Source organism: Semicossyphus pulcher, unplaced genomic scaffold, assembly GCF_022749685.1.
Source record: "Semicossyphus pulcher isolate SPU_LCO1_2020_fin unplaced genomic scaffold, fSemPul1.0.p SCAF_26, whole genome shotgun sequence".
Taxonomy (NCBI): Eukaryota; Metazoa; Chordata; class Actinopteri; order Labriformes; family Labridae; genus Semicossyphus; species Semicossyphus pulcher.
In genome coordinates this window covers 7,445,051-7,466,706 of record NW_027211700.1, presented here as the reverse complement: position 1 = coordinate 7,466,706, position 21,656 = coordinate 7,445,051, and the positions used below count along the sequence as shown (strand labels likewise).

Sequence of the window (21,656 nt, the reverse complement as noted above, 5' to 3'; positions counted from 1 at the left end):
TATATAACTCTATAGTATAATTGTCTTGATGTATATAACTATAGTATAATTGTCTTGATGTATACAACTCCATAGTATAATTGTCTTGACGTATATAACTCTATAGTATAATTGTCTTGATGTATATAACTATAGTATAATTGTCTTGATGTATATAAATCTATTGTCTAATTTTCTTGATGTGTGTAACTCTATAGTATAATTGTCTTGATGTATAGAACTATAGTATAATTGTCTTGATGTATATAACTCTATCGTCTAATTTTCTTGATGCATATAACTCTATAGTATAATTGTCTTGATGTATATAACTCTATCGTCTAATTTTCTTGATGTATATAACTCTATAGTATAATTGTCTTGATGTATATAACTATAGTATAATTGTCTTGATGTATATAACTCCATAGTATAATTGTCTTGACGTATATAACTCTATAGTATAATTGTCTTGATGTATATAACTATAGTATAATTGTCTTGATGTATATAACTATAGTATAATTGTCTTGATGTATATAAATCTATTGTCTAATTTTCTTGATGTGTGTAACTCTATAGTATAATTGTCTTGATGTATATAACTCTATCGTCTAATTTTCTTGATGCATATAACTATAGTATAACTGTCTTGATGTATAGAACTCTATTGTCTAATTTTCTTGATGTATGTAACTCTATAGTATAATTGTCTTGATGTATATAACTATAGTATAATTGTCTTGATGTATATAACTCCATAGTATAATTGTCTTGACGTATATAACTCTATAGTATAATTGTCTTGATGTATATAACTATAGTATAATTGTCTTGATGTATATAACTCTATCGTCTAATTTTCTTGATGCATATAACTCTATAGTATAATTGTCTTGATGTATATAACTATAGTATAACTGTCTTGATGTATAGAACTCTATCGTCTAATTTTCTTGATGTATGTAACTCTATAGTATAATTTTATCGATGTACATATTTCTTTAGTGTAACTTTCTGTTATAATTTCTTGACTATTTCTATTGTATACTTTCTTGATATATATATATATATACATATATATATATTTATAGAAGTCATATTTTTATCTTCTACTGTTATAGATAGATAGTGGTATATTTACTGCGTTTGCATTTACTGTGTATTTATATTTTCCAGTGCTATTTATTTTTTTGCTGCTGTAATGCCACAATTTCCCAGTTTGGGTTCAATTAAGTCCGTCCCTCCATCCGTCCATCCATGAGGTGTAGCTGGTTTAAGGTTCCGGTTTTTTGTAATTCCCAGCTTCCTTCTACCGCTCCTGATTAAGAGAGTTTTTGTAACATTTGTACTAACCCTTGAGTGACATTACCCAAAAACTGAAATAAATGTTGGTAAGTCAAAATCTTGCACTTCAACTAGTATTCGATCCTCCTCTGTGCTGAATGCAATGGTAGAACTTAGATTGATGTTTTGATCAACATTATACTGGCATAATGCAGCATTAAGAAACATAAATGCCAAGTATATCTATCCTAGAATAGTAAATCTGAACCACCTCCCCAATAACAATAGTCCAGAAGAGTCCAGGCTGTCAGCTGCATATTTTCTTTCTCCAATCAATTTTTAATTTTTTTCTTCTGTCCGACATGAGTAAGCTGTTGCCATGGCAGTTCAGATGAAGCAGGAATGATAATTGTTTCACTATAGCAGAGTGTGAATTATTAAAACCTGGAGGACATGAATGAGCTGAATGAGAAATAGAAAAGAAATGAGACAGAATAAGGACTTTTTCTGTGTTTCACTGGCGGCTTTTTTATTAGGCCCTTTTATGACTCAAGTCCCACGACTGCGTAGATGAAACGGATGCTGCCACGATTTGTGAGTGAAGCTCCCAGACTCCGCCGTGTCCTTAGAGTTTTTAAAGGAATATTCAACAACATTCATGAATAGTGTAACAGACTAAACAAAGAGGTGGCAGAGGAGAAACGGGGGTTGTATGCTCTCGGCTTTACCGACAAATCGTCTCAGTTTAATGAACAAATTCATTTTATTATTTCCTGGAAGCATCTTTTTAAAAAGTCATGTTCATTCCCTCAAAAGGCAAGAAGAAACTGCTTTTAAAGTATTCATATAGGCAAAAAAAAAAAGTTAAGCTGAGCATCCAAAACAAAGACTCTATCATAATATATAGAATGAATAGCCCCATCCATCAAAAGACCACATTTACAAACTCAGACTTTCCCAAAATAAACTGAGTAGTAACGGGACACATGTACATTTACTCCTGGTGTTGAAATTATGACATGGTACATTTATGTACAGACAAATATAGAAAATATACTGTATTTACAATACATTGTTTAAATAGTAGTCACAGTTGATGTCCAAAATCAAATTTGTCCAAATATTAAGGATATAACAGAAATGTTCCACTGCAGCTCAACAAAGACATCAACACATTTCATGCAGCCGCTCTGAAACAGACAATAAATTAGAAAAAAAAATCTCCTTCACAATAAGAAAGTGGCGCATATAAATCATCGAGATATAAATATAAACATAGTGCTCGTCTGTGTGTTTGTGATTGCATGTGCAGTGTCGGACAAGATATGACCAGCTTCTTACCTGTACAGACAGAATAGACTACTCATATCTCATCAAGCTCCATAATTTAGATACTAAGAGCTATGCTTCCTCACAGCTCACTGTTACAAAAAACTGTGGTTTTGCTCTTAGGAAGACTTGGGGAATTTTATTGTATAAATTGGAAGTTTTTTTCCCCCACAAAAAGTAAACGTCACCAAAGTGACTGGGTACTTGGTTGACTGTAGCAAGGAAGACATGAATGAGCATTATTTCTATCCAGTACCTCCCTTATTTAAAGCACCAGTAGGTCTTCGTGCTGCAGTTACATCTTCCAACCAGCAGGGTTCTCTAGCACTGAGACTCAGCGTAGCCTTCATCCACAGGGGGCCTCTTTTTTAGGTTGTAGTAACCGTCATCATCCTCTGAGTCCTGGGCAGACCAGAAAAACCAGACAGTCAGTTGAAGCTCCAAAACAGACAGACACACTCACACACATAAAGACCCAGACACAAAACAACATTCATAGGAAAAATCAATATTTTATAAACCCTCAAGTCCTGTTGTCGGCCATAGAGGGCATGTAAAATTAAACGTGAAACGTATCTGGCAGACACGTCTCATTAAGTTATTTATGGGTCGGAAGAAAGTGTGGTTTAATGAAACTGTCTGTACTGTACCATGAGATATAGGTCACAGCATGTGGTCTTCTTTACTTTGGCCCCCGGTGGGTGGCTGCTGTACTCCTCTCTGGTGAATGCAGAATGGACAGTTAGATGGTTAGTAATGACGATAATCACACTCACAATTGCCATTTAAGCCCACCTCTAGCATTCTTTCACTGTATGTATAGACAGTATAAAACACACACATCATACTATGGCTCATCAGTTTTTAGTTGTATTGATTTACACTGAAACAATACCTGAACAAAGGGGGTTTTAAAGTAAAAAAAACCTAATTTTGTTCACACTGGTGCTCTGTGCAGGCCCTCATAAAGGACTCAGTCAGTCCCTTTAAGGAACCCCGCCCCTACAAGCCCAATTCCTTCTGATTGGCCAGCTCTTCGAAGCTTGCTGAGGCTGCACTTTGTAATGTCACAAATGGATAACATACTTTTACCTACAGATTTGACACTTCACCCACGTTTAGTATGGACATCCAACATTGAACAATTTTCCATACATGTCTTAAAATGTGAAACAGCATCATACCCCCTCTTTAAAGAACAGTTCAGCACTTAGGAAAAAAAAAATGTATTCATGTTCTTGCTTGGAGTTAGACAAGAAGATGTATATGTCTGCCCACATGAAGTCAGCAGCCAGCAGCCAGTTAGCCTAGCTTAGTAAAAAGACTGGAAATGCACAAAAACCCTTTGCAGGGTCATGTCTAACTGCCCACTTATAAACTACGATTCAAATTATTCATATTATTATTCATATTATTATTTAGTGGGACTTTACCTGACTCTGAATCTTGTTATTGGAAAGAGATTTGTGTCTCCCATACAAGGTATCTATTTGTTCCATTTTTCAGTTCAGCACGAAACCAAAGTCCTATAAGCCTACATGAGTCTCATGTTTAACCAATAAGAAGCACATTTATCAGAGTTTTTCAAAAGCGCTAGCTGTTGTCTGGATGTTAAAATATTTCCAGCAGCTAAAGTAAGAGGCAACTCAGCTCACAGCTAAAGAAGCCCAGCCAAAGAGCATCAGAGAAACACAGATATTTAACATGAAACTGTTTATTAATTCATTAATTTTTTTAAACATTTTTTCTTTTTCTCAATTAGATAGGATAGCTAAAGAGAGACAGGAAATGTGGGGAGTAAAGAGTGGAGGGTGACATGCACCAAATGATTGGCAGACCGGTGTCGAGCCTGCGATCAGTGCATCAAGGACTGTAGCCTCTGTACACGGGGCAGAGGGCCTGCTTTACCAACTGAGCTAAACAAGCGCCCCTTCATTTCTTTTCTTACTGGTTTTAAATTACAGGGCTTATTTGTATTTGAGAAGAAAAACCCTTGGTGGATAATTGTGCTCCCAGTGAAAAACCAAAATGAATCCTAGCATAAAAAGTAGCAGTAGCAGGTAGAATGGCTCTGAGCCGTTAAACAGCTTATAAATAATTAATACTGAAGGGTCAATTTGAGACTTGGTTTGTAAAGTTTACAGTCTTTCCTGCTGTTAGCCCTACATGGCTCTGGGTACAATGACAAAAAAACAGAAAAGGACATAAGGAATTATATGAATCATCAAAATGTGTAATATGTGTTCTGTTGTGGGCTGTAAAATACACTTGAGGTAAGGGCAACGTGAAAGAGAAACAGAAAGAGAACAACAAATGAGTAATAATTAATGTAGCTACAGCATTTTCAACACAAACAATGATGAATGTTCTGTTTAAATAATTAAAAGACAAAAATAATGGGCCCAAAACGTACTTGAGCTGCTGCTCAGTGTTTATTCTAGTCAGTGTACTTTATGAAAGCTGTTAAACATGTATTACAGAGTAGCACTGGCTTGTTTCTCATTCATATTCCTGTACAACATCAGTCACAAGAGCAAATACCAGCTCCTGTGTGACTCACGCCACAGGGAGTTAAACTGCAACACTATGAACCAGCCTGTAGACCTGCTAATTACAGACTTTAGCTCCGGTCTCCGTAGCACCTTTCTACAACAAGCAAATTCAATCTTTAACTCAAATTCTTGTTTAACCTTCATCAAATTAGCAATCTGGAAGCACATTTACAACCATCAGAGCCGGCATCATTACCCCCAGGAGACCCCCAGCAGCGACTGGTAGAATAAATCCACTCACCCCTCCGTGACCTCTATGGATGCTCTGTAGGCCTTTGATTGGCTGCGATGTTTCTTGGGACAGAGCATCCGGCCAATCAGAATGAGGGTGATGATAGCCGAGGGGAGGAGGATGAAAGCGAGGAGGACCGCAACGTCGGAGAAGCGAACGCTGGGCGCTGGGGAAGAAGATGTGAGGTCATTAGACATACATTAACAAGCTGCTTATGACCACAGGTGCAGGTGACACAAGAAAGATCAATGAGGTACCGCACACTAAAATGTGTGTGAAAACTATGATATTACTATGTTGAAACATCTCACTGCTGATGTACATTTCTTTGGTTGGGAATGACTCAACAAACCATCTACTCTTTTTGATTTGCTCTTAACCTTTCAGGGCTAAATCTAGAGTCCTCTAATCAATATCAATGAGCACACTCTGACTCACATATTTTCCTACATACAGTAAAAAAGCTTTAAGAAAGCCACCTAGTAATGTGTGTGCTTTTTTCTTTTTAAATGGGTGGCGACAGAGCCCGACTCTGACATCAGCAGCAAAGAGCTGGCGGCGCTTAAAACAGCGGCAGCCAGCCTCGCCCTCTTATGCCGCTGCATCGCCCTCTGAAAATCAAATATTTGTCGTTTATCGTACCTTCACTCCAAGTATTATCTACTATAAACATTTATAATCAAAAAAGCAATCAATTTATTTATACTGCACCAGATCCTAACAGATGTTATCTCATGAGAGCAGGTCTAACCAAACCTCTGATACTAATTCTGCTTAGGGCTCCATGCAGCTTTGGGCTGCTTTGGGCTGGCCCTGCTTAGTCAGGAGTCAGCTTTTTAGTTAAATGGCTTGTCTTATTTTATAATGGATTTTTTTTCTTATGATTTAACAGATTTGCAGGGTCAGCAAAGATCCACAGGGGGCGCCCAAATCGACATAAAGTTCCTCACAGAAGCTTTAAGTGCATAAATGTTTGGATTAGGCTGCTATCTTAAAAACACGTGGCTGCCACTTTAATACTAAACCTATCCATCTCAGTCTTGTCTTTCTTGTGAGAAAAGCCAAATTCTGACACAGGGGATGAAATCAGGACAAATAGATCAGGATGGTGTCCTCAAAGACCAAATTAGACTACTCTATTTACCGTTAAAGCGATGCATATGGTTAAAGGTATATGCAAATAAAGAATTTTGACAGCAAGTAAAGAAATGGGCACCATCTTACCTTTGGGTGTGACAGTGAGCACACTGTGTGAATTCGGCGACCCGTGCACATCAGGAGGGTTTCTGACTGAGCATGTGTAAGTCCCATTGTCTTTTAATGTGGCGTTGATCAGAGAGATGGAGGCTTCCCCGCGCGCCGGACTCCCCTGCCACCGGATACGACCCATAAACTGACCGTCAAGGGGGGGGAACGCCCGCGAAGCGAAGTGGAAAAACTGGAGGGAGAAGGTAGGAAAAGTTAGTAACACCTACAACTGTGACTGGATGATGAGTTCCCTTATTCAGAGAGCACATAATAGAAAACATCTCTCCTAAATGTAATGTATCGTTTTTCTTTGTAAGTGAAAGTGTCTGGAGCAACAGGTGGTGGGACAGATGGCGGTGGGACATTTTCTTTCAGCAATATTGTCGGAGGCAGAGTAAAGAGGGCCGCCTTTTCTAATGAAGAAATATGAATCTCATCGAGCACACGGCAAAGAAATCCACATGCGTTCATCAGAAAATGTGAACTACAGGTGTCTCAAGAACAGATTTTCTTTTTACTGTAAGTTTAAGATTTTCCTCGTAAGTTTGTTTTCAATATCAGCGTCATAACTCCCACATGCTGACCCAGAACTCGCCAAAATATGACATCCAGAGTCCAAGTTTTTTGTGTGTAGGTGGAGAAAGGGGGACGAAAATGTGCAAATGTAATGTCTTTCACAGAGTAAACTAAGAGAGTAGAGCTTGTGTTTTAATAAGTTTCATGACGCTTTGGTTAGTCATCAGTGACCACGGACTTAAAGAAACGGAGGAAGAAGTCGGAAGGTTACATTATTAAAATACAAATAGGAAAACTTGAGGACAGGCAGAGGGGTTGATTATGAATGTATGTGCTTGTATCTTCTCTATGAGTCACTGTTTGTGTGCTACATTTCTTCACTTCTTATACAGCTTTCTAAGGCATCTACTTGGGGCAGCGGTGGCTCTGTGGTAGAGTTGGTTGTCTTTCAATCAAAAAGTCAAAGTGTCCTCGGTAAATGGTAAATGGGCTGTACTTATATAGCGCTTATCTAGTCTTCCGACTACTTGTACTACTGTAAAGCGCTTTTATACTGCATGTCACATTCACCCATTCACACACATTCATACACACATGGAAAAGGCCTAAGTGCCCATGTCCAATCAGGATCTATGCACATTCATACACTGAAGGCTCGCAATTTGGGGTTCAGCGTCTTGCCCAGGGACACGTCAACATGTGACTGTAGCAGTCAGGGATCGAACCCCCAACCTTCAGATTGAGAGATGACTCTACCACGGGTACCGCCACAATTAGCATGTTGGGTTTTTCAGACCCGGGACGACCCGCTTCCCCTCGGATCAGAAGAAGCTGTCTTGCCAGTGTTGCTGCATCTTGTATGAAACAAAGAATAAATAAGCTGTTGTATGTTGTTCTTCTGTTTTTACGCGACAGCGGCTGGAACTTCAATGCACTGGAAAGGGGGCGGAGATTAGAGTGTCGACCCAGGGTTTTTTGTTTCCATCATTGCTGATCGAGCCGAGGTGAACCCAGGTCTACTGCAGAGTCATTCAACGTGGGTCTGAACGCCGATTGTAACCTTGTGCCACAGCTGCTCTGCTTGGGCAAGACACTGAACCCCAAGCTGTTCCCTTTGGTGTATGAATGAGCACAGATCCTGATTGGATATTGGCACAGTAGCCTTTGCCTTCAGAGCGTGAAAGGGTTAATGTGACATGTAGTGTAAAAGTGCTTTGAAAGCAAGAAAAGTGCTATAGAGCAGTCCATTTACCATTTCTTATTATGACAGCTGACAGAAGAAAGGGAAAGACAAGCAAATGAAGCATTCAAAGCAGAACTGTAATCGAGTTCAGTTAGATTCAATCTATGTACGCTTTGGCATGAATGAACCAATTTCAGCTGATTTTCTTCAATATAATTTGCAGAATTAGCTGAAATAAACAAACGTGAATGGTTCAAACGGATCCAACTTTTAACTGGACCAGAAAAGAAATCAAATCAGAAAATTGCCCGGCCATTACTCTTCCAAACTACATCTTGCACTGAGCTGCTTGAGTCGGATAAGGAACATTAAGACATCAAGAGGCTTTTAGATTATTTGCAAGATAAGATCAGAGCTGCTTGGCCTTTATCTGCACCCTCAGAGCACAGCAGAAGGGAGTTATTGATTTCTTCTAAAACGGCATGCATGTTTTTGATTTCAGCCAATTCATGCAGCTCCTTTTCTGTCAGACCCAAAGAGCCAATTGCAGTGACGCATTATGACAACAGCTCTTCAACCGAGGAACTGGCTTATATAATCATACAGAGTACTTTGGAACAAACAGAAAAGCACAGCCTCTTCATGATATAATCCACATTTTAAAAAGTATTTTTATGGGTCTCTGAAATCTTTTTCCTATACTGAAAATATTTTCAGTATTTTACCATCAAAACGAGATGACATATAAATATGTCAAGTCATTGCCTCTGTTGAATCCCCCTTCAAGATCGGCTGTTAAAAGTTCAGTCAATCAATTCTTCTTTGCCCTATTTTAAGTCCCCTGCAAACATGTGCAGGTTATAAATGATTTCCATTTTGTTGCCAAAGAGTTGTGAGTAGACAGGAGGGCTCACTCGTGGAAATTATAAACTAAACAGAACTGCTTGTGTGGTGGAGTAACCCTTAGGAAATTAACTGAGAAAGAGGCATTTTCTGTTGAATTTCTGGGAACTGTGCAAACTTTTGGAACTGTGGAAAGGACACTTGTGGATGTGTTATTTTGCTTGTAAAGGGCACATTTTGTTGACTTGTTTTCTTTTGCAAACAGGTTATGTTGGAGATTAGAGGTCAACCTGAACTAAACACCACCCACTGACCAATCAGTCATCTTGATTTAGGAGCTTTAGATCGTGAGAGGGAGGAGGGAGAGAGAGCGGTGAAACACTTCCGCTTACATCTACAACAGAGACTGACAAAAACAATGAAGCCTGAAGTACTTTTGTAGTTATAAGATATGAAAGTAAGCATTCGTACTGCTTCAAAATGTTGTTTTATATTTATGTTTATTTGCTCCAAAGTTTGATACGGCTGGCCCGAGAGCTTAAGGTCTAAATCTGTCATTAATGCAACAAAATACATCTGTGCTAATGTTACGCACCAGTGTTATAATAAATATATCGTGCTCTAATAATGGAGCAATGATAATATTATATCTATAGTATGGATTATGTGTAATTTCTTCACATCTTTCGAAAATTGTAGTTTACTCTGAGTTTGTGAAATATGTCGATCAGCTGACGGCAGACTTGCCCATGTTTAGATTGGTCATTTGCTCCAAACAATGCACCTTTAATTTGAACGCGGTCATAGAAACCCTGGGTTGACTTATCGAGTTGATAACCAGCGTCATCTGACGACGTAGCGCGGGTACAGTTTATTAGGTTAAGTGAAAAGGCACCTTGGGCATGTTGAACAAGCCTCGCAGTACAGGCCCCAGGGCTGCAGACCTGGTGGCAGGCTAATCAGGATCATGGCCCGGTGTGCCTCGTGCATTTAAGCCAGAGCAGCAGCCAGTCTTGGTCAGACCTCCTCTCACCACACACCTCTGCGTTGCTCTTTGTTTGCATTGCATTTATACTCATCCTCGCCATACACAACTGACTTCACAGATTATTCATATCTAGTTGTTTTTGTTGGTATTGACTATTTTTGTTGTAAATAAATTACTTTGTTAATTAGTATACCTGTGTGTCTCCCGTTTTTGTCTTCAGAGCCGGGCTGTGAAACAAAATAAAATCTTTAAGCTGCTGTTAGGAGTTTTTAGCTGACTGAAATTAATAATGCTGCCTCTATATGAGCCACAAAAGCAAACCAGTCCATCAGTGACAAGACTGATTATATCTTTATAGTTACCTTTAATGTCTGTAACCACTGCCGTGGGGTAGGTGTCAGACGAGGCAGTTAACTTATAGCTGCCAATAAGACTTTTTTCTATATTTTCCACGGCAAAGATTCAGAGTGAGTGTTTTGTTTGAATGTTAAAAGAAAGCTGGGTGAGATTTTTGGTTAAAAAACACAACTTACACATGTACAAGCCAAGACCAACAAAGAGATAAGAGGTACCACTTTGTCCACAGGGGTCGCCAAAATCTACACAACCCAAAAGTTCCTCACAGGAGCTTAAAGTCTAAATTTAATTTAATTAATTAACCAAAGAAATACCATAACAGTTGAAAAGAAAACAAGCTATAATTTGTGATTAAAATAAGTTTGCAAAATGGGAAAAATATGCACTTTGAAAATAAAATAAATGAAACAACAGTTTGTGTAAAGATGCATTTTATATACTGTATGTTGTATGTTAAAATGTGAACGGAAATATGCAGGCTGTGTTTGCAAATCAAAGCTGTATGTGCAGGTGGAGGTGGGAAAACTTGCTTTTCCAAAACTGAAATGTGTGTCAGGTCCATCAAGATCATGCAAAAATGTACGGTATGTGTGAAAACAGCGTATCTACTGCTTAGGCACACACTGTGAGCAATGTTAACATGGATAACTGCGTGGCCTCTCAATAAACTTAAACAGAATCACATAAACAATCACAGACACTGATTCACTTTTATGGTTTTACAACAGTGAGTCTATCAGCTGCGTTTTATGAGAGACTGGCAGATATAAACCTGGTCCTCTCCCTGGAATGTTATTAAACCAATGGCTGATTATGTGAGGACTTGACAGCGCTCAGCATGACAGTCTGCCCAGTCTGGAAACAAACATCAGACACAATGACCCCTTTAAACTCATAAAAAAAAAAAGAAAAGCTGCACCACTTCAAAGAATGACTGTTTTGAACTGCGGCCACATGTCCTATAAATCCATTTGATCATTTGGACAAAAGCTTTCAGTGACTTGGCAAACTTAAAAACATAATAGATTTATTTTTAGCATTATTCAGCAAAATTCAATTGCCAAATCCTCCAATTACCATCGACTCCCACTGATATTTGATTGAACATTCAGCCTCTCGTCTCCAATCTACAAAATTAATTCTCATCAGGACCGAGGTAATTATGCAAGCCACTGAAGCACTGCGGCAATTCAGACTGACACTAAAGCTTTGGCTGCAAAATGATATTTTCTGATGGAGCTTTTCACATGCTTATTCATGGTCTCTCCCGGTGTGATATACGGCCGGGGACACACAGGCCAATAAAGCAGCCAAAACGCTAATGAAATTGGATTGAAAGTAAATGAAGGGCTTAGAAAATAAAATTAGAAATTCAAGACTTAGTTCCATCTACGGGCCGTATCAGGAAAGTGCCACACATTAGAGAACAAACTAGTCTGGCTGGCACTGGTGTGCTATTTGTAGCAGCTGGCACACCTAGTACCTGCCCAGCTGTGTGATAATCCCACGCTTTCTGCTGACCGACACACACGTGCATACACACACCTACACCCTCACAGGATGTCCAAGTTCTCCTCCTCCCCCTCTTACATACTTTGAAACCAGACAACTGCATCTTAATGACTAAACCAACAGCACTCCATATCAGCGGAGCCACAAAACATTAGCCTCCACTTAACTCTGAGTGCTCCTATAGGAAATGAGTGGCATATAGGGTTGCAGCTACCACACTATGGATTCTCAAGGTCCAAATGGAATTACACAGAACCACACTGGAAGGCTATCTTCAAACAAAATGGTACAAATGGAACTGCTTAAATTATGTGGTGGAGTTTTAGTGGGTTGGTCAGTGAAGCTGAGCCCCGAGCGTGCGGGGGTTAGAGGAGTGAGTGCAGTTATGGGTTGAGAGAGACATCTGATGCATTTCGAACAAGACCACAAAATCCACAAACATAGGAAGGGGTATTATGGGAGCTGACCAGCCGGGTTTCCTGGGGAGGATTCTTAAAGACAGAAAAGCTTGGCTGGAATGTAAGAGGGAAAAATCTGGACATTAGCTCAGCAGTGATAATGATAAATCACACTCTCTGGTATTTATATCAAAACTGAATCTACCCTTCAGGATGCAGGTGTGCATGCAGATTCAGAAATCATGACAAGGCTAGAATGCAAATAAACCAACTCGATATTCAAACATGCCATGTGCGTACAGAGTCAGCAATGGATGTCACATGTCTCTACAATGAAATGGGAAAGACTTAGACATAATATATCATGTCTTATTTATTACTGTTGTAATTGTTAAACAAACAAACTGCAGATTTGTTTCTTGATCTTGAAACAATTATATATTAACTCAATAAAAAAAATTCTTTTTTTTGTTCAACCGCTTAAGTTAAAAATTAAACAGCTTTGATGACAGTCTTTATCACTCCATAAAAGTTACATAATCCAAATAGCCCAGACTAGTGCATGTGAGGAAGGAAAACAAACACTACTGTTCATGCCAAGTCTAGTCTTCAGAAGAAAGTGGTACTTAAAGGATCAGTTTGCCAATTTTCAACCTCAGTCCTGTCATGCTATTATGGGGAGCTAATGCCATTATGATAGGAAAAAAATGCTCTGACTCTGTGCCTTTGGAGGTCACTTCTCCAATGAGCCCTGGAAAACCTCCGCCAGACTATGTAAAACACATCATCTGGCAGATGCCAGGGAGCTTGCTAAACTACATTTCTACAATCTAGGACGCCCGCCTCCGATGTCATGTCTCATTGTAGACTGCAGACCTGAAGATTTTTTTAGACAATCCACCGGTATGTTCTCTTTGTATTTCGGATTCTGTACCGCTCTGAGCCATTGCCTGCAGCGATCAATGTCCTTGACTGGAAAAAGTTGCTTTCAGAGGGATGGGCGCAATGCACGCTGGGTGTTATAGGAATGTAGAATGAGCGAAACTGCGAGCTGTTTGTACAACTTTTCCACAGCTATGGGGCGAATTTCAAATATTATTGCTTCTATCGATCTAGCTTTGACTGACAGTGGCTTCTTCCAGGGGCGAAATGCTCCTTTAATTACGTTTTGACAAACTGTACGCCATCGAAAGTTTTCTTAGTATTTGTAAATAAGCTTGCTTGGTCAGTTTTCAATGATTATTATATTTACTCAAATAAATTGCAAATGCTTTTCTTTTTTTTTTTCCTGTATATGTACTGTATATCTATGTATTATTCGATATACTGTATATATAAGAACTTTACTGTATATCCTCCCACAGTCCAAAGACACATGTGAGCTGTCTGCCCTGTGACTGACTGGTGATCAGTCTGGGGTGTATCACACCTTTCGCCAATGACAGCTGGTATAGGCTCCAATCAATGCATGTATATAAATATGTACTGCATGTACGCATACATAGATTATGTTCATGCTTTGACTGTGTGACAGATATGAAGAATAATAATCACAACTGGGCGAAGGGGTGGAAGAACACAGTGTACCATTTCCCAAAGCAAAAGATTACTTCTTCAAAATTAATATATGGTTCCGCCAACAGTCCATGACCCCAAAATATTCAGATTTAATTTGAAGTGTGGTAAGAAAATAGGCAAATATTCACATTTTACAGGCTGGCAGCAGTTTTTTTAAATCATTTTTGCAGTCACAGAAACATCCTGTAGCGAAACACAAAAGACTGAAACCCATTCATCTGAAAATTAAACCTTATTAAACACCCATACTTCACTTCTAATCAGCATATCATAGAGTTCATTAGTTAGTTCCTCTAATAGTAAAATCAAGTAGTTCGGGCCTTCTTAATCTAGACTGACATAATTAACTGGCAATGTTCACAGCATTAACATTAAGCTGTTACACTACACAGTTCAGTTTATTGATTCTCTTGTAAATTGGCCTTTTAAAATGTATAGAAATATATTGAATCCAAAGTGGCTTCAACTGAAACATCCATGTTTATTGTAACAACATAGTCTCTTAGACAGTCTTTATCTCATAGTATTTTGTTAAACATATACTCACTGTCTGTGGGGGTCCTCCGCTCTGGGGCCTGTAAGACCAGTCGACAGTCATTTTACTGGTCGGCCTACTGGTGGAGGTGAAAGTGCAGGACAATGTGACGGTATCCCCTTTGGATGCATGGAGCTCTGCTGGGGTCCTCACTGTGATGCAGGAAACTAGGGAAGGGGCTGCAGAAGAAAAGGGGGCATGTTGTTAGTGACAGTTTACTCACTTACTGTAAGCAGAATACTGAATAAAAAAAACTGATATTCTCTATATGTGCCCATATTGTGGTGGCATCAAAGTGCCAGTACAGCAAATTCCTTCAGGGAGACACTGAAGTGAGAGACATACTGATACAAGTTTCTCACCAGCCTCTCTGGAGGTATTTGACGGGCTTGCTACACATCTGTCTGTCAGGGGACTTTCACTACATGCAAAGCTATGTCCCTGTGTCTGTAGATGTTCTTTCATTGTTATCGCTTCACTCAGAATGCTGAGGGAGGCCTGTCAGAGCAGTGTCTGCAACAAACGATACCTGGGAGCTTGCTCGACTGCAGCCACGAACAAGAGCTGCATACTGACAGCTTTTTCTGACAGAGAACCTTTCAAACATTTAGAAACAATGAGTCATTAATATGTCGTTTTATTAATAAATGTCAGGTCCAGTTGACTCCATAGTGACTCTAGGGAGGTGTGGGGGCAAAGAAACGCAAAGACACTGCTGTCTTGGACAATGTCCGCATCCTACAAACATACAAAGAGATAATTTCTCTCATTCAAAGGGTGGGGTGAGTGTCTGCTAGTTCGGCAGCTATCCTACATAACTGATGAGGAAAATCTGTGATGTGCCATAACAGTTCAATACTGCCATACTGGAATGACATGCGATAAATCAACAAATATTGAAGTTAGCATTTTAGCTGTAATAGGCACAACTGTTACGCACAATTTAAACACTACCTATTTGCTGCATGTCTTCAAAATAAAACCTCCTTCCAGATTTCCCTCGCTTTTCATTCCTTCTTCTGCAATTGTGCTGGCTTAAAATGAGGTTGCACACTAATTGACACCAGAGATCCAAGCAGCAAATTTCACAGCAATCCATCCAATTAAAGTTTTTCATGAATGAAACGGTCCTTCATGTCAAAGCAAAAAAGGACAGAGCCGGGGCATGTAGCAGGTTCATCCATCCGATCTCAGACAGACCCCAAAAAGCCCTGATAAGAACAAAGTTTATCTAACCCAAAATAGTGGAAGAGATATAGCCGAATCCGATCCAACGATTCATCTACAGAGACCCCCGGGGTGTGCAAGTCGACAACAAAGACAAAGCTATCGCTTCAGGAAATCAAGCAGAGGAGCCTTGGAAGCTGAACCCTCTCTTGAACTTGAAGACATGATAGTATCAATACAGAAATTAGTGGCGGGACAGAAAAACTGGCAGCTCATCAGTGGTCCTAATGTCATCCAGTTTCTACAAGATGTCTGGACATTATGTCCAAAAAGTCAGAGGAAAGACAATTCAATATTGTCATAGTTTCCTAGCTGTCCTGATCTGACCCTGGCAGGAGAAACTTAGCACAAGAATATCCTGTTGGACTCTTTCATAGCTCTCAAAATAGAGCTAGGCAAACCATAATTATACTAATCCGCTCCAACATTTTCATGTTGCCTGTGTTCTGACGGAATCAGGGATACACAGTAGCCATGGCTATATGCATCTTGCGTTTTCATTTCCTCAATAACAGGTCAGATGCTTTCGGAGAAAAGCAAACATCTGCCCACAGCTCAGAGCCATGTTTGTAGTGTACTTGGCAAAAAGACTGCTGTTAACTCACTACATACTAATTCATGCCTGGTTTCTACACTGGCCTGTCACTATTATGGACTGTTCCTATCCAGGGGCAGCTAGTTAACTTATGCAGGCTATTTTTACCTTTTCCCACTAAATTAAATATTACATTGAGGAATATAAATGGGCCCAAGGTGGGGTTCATTTCTACTGTAGAGTGTATGTCATTAGAACTCTATATTTCCCTTAAGACCCAATAGTCCATCTAAAATCCACATATTTTTTGCTATGAGCTACTATGAGACCTTAACTAGGGGAAGTTCTAGTCTAAAAATTAAAAAAAATGGGCAGACTTATCATTTAGGCTATGTGTACGGAGCTCTGTCTTACTTTGTTCAAGCAGGCCTGTCTCCTTACACTTGTGTATGAGGTAGCTAAATGAAACGTGGACTTTTAAAACTGAGCTAACTGTACAGGAAATAGGCTAAACACAAAACTTAAGCATTTTAATCGAAAAATAGCCCGGCTTCTTAAAGCAGTACGAGCGTTAGGCTAAACGTAACTTGAGTTGAAAGAGAAACACGAAAGCGCAGCCCTGTCCTGTTTACTCACCGAAAAAGCCCACCAAATACAGCAGCAAAACGACATTCAGAGCGGTACTCCTTTGGCACGGTCGACGCATTTTAATATGTGAAAACGGGTTCATTCGTATGACGATAAAAAAAAAAAGTTCTAGTTGCGTCAAAGCTTTGGTGAAATTCCGTCCATAGTCTAGTTTTTCATGACTCAGTTCCTCCGTTCCGGGCTGCACACTGTGGGCAGATATTCTACCTGCCAAACAGGTGTATCAGGAAGTGGCGCTGTGGGAGTAAAATAACACATCACTGTAAGCTTAAATAAAGAAGAGAAGGAAGTGACACACTACAAAAAAGTTATGATGCACCTTCTAACTATGGAGTTCGTAACACAGAACTGTGTGTAAAGTGTAAAACAGCTTTGTTTCCACTCTACCAGTAGCCTGTAAAAAAGGAATATCAAGAAAGTAAACATTGTTTCTCGGAAATTAGTCTTATTTTTTTTGTCTAAAAAGACAAATTATCTTGTCAAGCATGTTTGGCATTAGAACATGTATCTGATTTTAAGAAAATGTACTTAACCAATAACAAGCCACAAATGTTTGCATAATATCCCAGCAGAGGAACAAGATTGATTTCTTTGTTTTAAGAACGAGACCACTTGCACAACTTCTCGATTTAAGAATATTGTGAAATGACACCATTAAAAGTTTGTTAATCTATTTTGTACAATCTGTTAATGATTGAATGGTCTGTGTGACTGGAGAAGGTGGCCTTGTCCTGAATGATGGACTCAATGTTCTCAAATAATTTTCAGTCTTGTTTTAATAATAATAAAAAAAGAATGCCTCTCAAGACAAATTATTTTTATTATGTTGTTTAAAGAAATTGATCCTTATTGTAAGCCTTTATTCCCCCCTAATTAAGATGTACATTCTTAAAGTCAGTTCAATTAAGAGACCAATATTCTCATTTTAAGTAAGTTAAATAATAGAGTTTTCATTGTCTGTAATAAACATAATTTCCTTAAATCTGGGCATTTTTGTCTAGTTTTTAGGCCCATTACAGTCCTTTTTGTGGCTAGACTTTTATGCTAGTTTTAGCCTAGCAAAATTGGCTTACTCCACTGGCAGATTTGATATAAGACAATTCGACTATATTTGAAAGTATATTTGTGGCTTATTTCTAGTTGGGCTGTTTTGCAGTGTAGAAATGCCACTACCATTTTTTTAAGGAAACTAAGTTCCAGTCTGACATGTACCAGATGACAATGATTATTAAGTCTGTACTTACTTTTATCTGGTAGTCAAGGTCAAATAAAAATAATGGAGCTGCTCAATAAGTGGGCTTCTTTCTACAGCAAAATAAGTGCACAGGAAACTGCAGGATCTTTATGAAAAAATAGTCCCTCCTGTCTGATTGTTCCCATCCTTTACATCTACAGTTTCAGTCTGTTCCATCTGGCTCCCCCTTTGACAAAACATGTCCTTCCTAAACTCTAGTACAATGTATTGTTTTTAGCATTTTAACTGATTATAATGTTGATGTTTTCTTTTTTAAATTGCTGTTTTATTTGTGCTATGTGTAGTATTAGAGTGGTTTCTTTAAAAAAAAAAAGAGGCAATGCTTCATTGCATGTGGACTAGATTGTGAGAAGTGATTTAGTTCTGCAGCGAAACTTCTGCATAATGATGTTCATAATGAGCACGGCAGCATGAGCGTGAGACTCTTGTCCACACGCAACTTTAAAACAGGCATGGGCTGTGGAGCTGAAATAAAACCTTATTAAATATATAATACATTCCCTTTGCACATCCCCATCCCCTCTTGTGACCTTTCTGCGTGCAGGCCTGGGGCCCAGCACTTCCCTTATCTCCCCAGCCAGCTTCTGTATAAAACCAGGGATGCTCTTATGGGACTCCCCTGCTATTTCTAGGCATATTACTCCACTATCCCTGTCCCCAATCTCCTGTCTCAACTGTTGTAATTGTCTCTAATGGGAGAAGGTGTTTGTTTTTCTAGCCTACCTCTGGTGTAATGCTTTATCTCTCCGCTTCATGTTGATACAGAGTCTGTTTGAAGTTTATTTATGTCTTTATTGGGTCTGGATTGTCAGTTACATCCTGACATCCATCTGGTGTGCCAGGAGCGTTTCCTCCACTGTGACAACAGAGTTGCTGGAGTCCTGTTGCATAACCTCATTTCATTTCATGACACATCAGAGGATGTCAAATGGGAGCAGCATTCTCTATTACTCTGGGCCTTTGTCTAGCAAATACACTGTATATGCTGTATGCTAATATCTGAATCAGTGTTTGACAGAATAACCTACTTAACTGGATAAATTATTTGGAGTTTTTTAAGGCATGACTGAACAAAAAACACCTGTGTGCTCAAAAGAAAGCTTATTCAATGCAGATTTATTGACTGTGAGGAAAAAGCTTACTCCTGGTCTAAGATAAACATTAGACCCTTACTTGATTAGAATGAATAGGCAGCCATGCCAACAGGCTTTCCAGTAAGGAACAGTAAAAAGAAGGCTTGTCCTACAATAAATAGAAATTACTCTATGAATCATTGTATTACTAACCTCTTATTTACTACAGACCATGAATATGTCATCCTGTATGAAATGGCCAGGACAGTAAGATTCAGTTTCAAGAAAGATGACATTTCACTGAAATGTTGTCATTGTTTTATCACTGTTAACTTTTAACATTTACCTGTTAAAAAGCGTAAAATCAATAAACAGTTTTAAGAAACTATTAAAAACCTCACTTTCATGTTGTTTTCTTTTATCATTTACTGATTGAACTGTTTGCTGTGTACAGCAACTTATTACATTTATTTTGAAGAGCAAATTTACAAACTTACTTACCTACTTACTTGCTAGCTTGCTTACTTAGTTACCTACTTACTTACTTATATGTTTACTTGCTTGCTTACTTCCTTGATTACTTAGTTACTTACCAACTTACTTACCTTCCTACTTAATTACTCAGGCTACTTACTTACTTACTCATGTACTTAGTTACTTCCCAACTTACTTAGCTTACTTGCCTACTTACTTGCTAGCTTGCTTGCATACTTGCTTACTAATGTGCTTACTCACCTACCTACTTACTTACTAACATGTTTGCCTACTTACTTAATTCCTTGCTTACTTAGTTACTTACCTACCTTCATTACTTACTTATGTACTTAGTTACTTCCCAACTTACTTAGCTTACTTACCTACTTACTTGCTAGCTTGCTTACTTACTAGCTTACTTAGCTTACTTACCTATTTAGTTACTTCCCAACTTACTTAGCTTACTTACCTACTTCATCTTACTTTCTTACTTACTCTATCTTACTAAGGCTACTTGTTTTATTAATTCCTTGCTTACTTACCTACATACTCCCTTTTGATGAAGATCCAGCAATTCCTTCACAGACAGGGACAGCAGTGTAGATCTCATTTTTGGCTCATGCTCTTACCTGCATGTACATTGTGATTGTAGTTATTTTCCCTGAAAAAATTAACTTCATTGCAAATCTAAGCGAATGCCCGCTCTGATATGAAATTAAGTTGTTGAGAGTAAGGCGTCGGCTTGCTCCTCCCTTCATCCATTCAACAGTACAGAGTTTGTATTGTATGTGTTAACAAGATTATGTAACAGTTCCCACACTGGCGCAGGGATGCCGCTTGGTCTTTTTGAATAGATGTTACAGGACTTGCCTTACGTGGGAGCATTCACAACTTCTACGTTCCACGGTGTTGCATTGTGTTAACTATATTATATAATCTGGCGGAGTTTTATAGAGACTCCCTATCATCCGTTGGAAGATAAAGTCTTCTGCCCCCCACCTGGGTACGTCTTTGTGTGAATACAGGGGCTCTCTGTCTAGGTACAGTAGTGTGGTCTCAGTTTCAGCTGAAATTTCCCCAGTCACAATGAAGCTTCTCCGCTCTGACTGGCGACTCTGGTCAACAAGAGACCTGTTCTTCTGTTGTCAACACTGGAGGGGACTAATAAAGGTGATTTAAATTGTTGTAACCATTATCCTTCAGCCAAAAACGTGAGAGTCTCTTGGTCTTTTCATGCATCTAAATGGGCTCCATGCACTGAATAGTTGATGAAAACTTGCATCAGATACATTACAGTCAACCTGATGTATTTTAAAGGTTTCACATACAGAGAAACTTTTCTCAGGGCTGCAGCAAATAAATATGTCACCATTAATCATTACAGGCCCAACTCTATACGAAGCGCGAAGGCAAATAAAGCTGACTCTCCACCTTTACAGTGAATGGATTGACTGTAGCATTTGAGTGCATATGTGGGTGTGTGTTTGTGTGTAGGGACGAGTGGAGAACTGCAGCCATCACTATAAGTCACAGTGCGACATTCACTATGTATAGCTACCTACCAGCGAGGTGATTTGTTTTCTCCGTCTGCTGCCCATTGCGCCAAGCCCATGTTTGTATGCGTTTCCTTGTGTGAACCTAAGTGAGTTTGTGTGAAGGAATTTATTGCGCCTCCACATATCTGTGCCAGGTACAACCCATCCTGAGGTGTGGAATGCAGACTGAAAGGAGAGAGAGATGAAGCAAGACAGAAAAAGGTGTAAGAGAGCGACTTTCCTCAGACTGCTCACAATGTTTACCTCCTTTTTCTCCATCACACAAAGCCCGGATTAATCTATCCTTTCTGGAAATAGTCTGAGCATATTGTGGGAGAGAATGGCCTCTGAAGTGAGTCATGTAAAAGGAAT

General features: G+C 39.0%; 1 protein-coding gene across 1 annotated transcript; it reads right to left on the bottom strand.

Annotated features, from left to right (window-relative positions):
• Positions 1–2,759: 2,759 nt before the first annotated feature.
• On the bottom strand, positions 2,760–17,122 carry mpzl3 (myelin protein zero-like 3). Its single transcript, XM_069676647.1, has 6 exons — positions 16,936–17,122; positions 14,550–14,716; positions 6,604–6,817; positions 5,389–5,545; positions 3,246–3,315; positions 2,760–2,997 (listed from the first exon to the last, which is right to left on the bottom strand). Exons 1-6 carry the CDS (start codon positions 17,027–17,029, stop codon positions 2,917–2,919), a joined length of 783 nt encoding a protein of 260 aa, XP_069532748.1. The 5' UTR covers positions 17,030–17,122; the 3' UTR covers positions 2,760–2,916.
• Between the last annotated feature and the right edge of the window lie 4,534 nt (positions 17,123–21,656).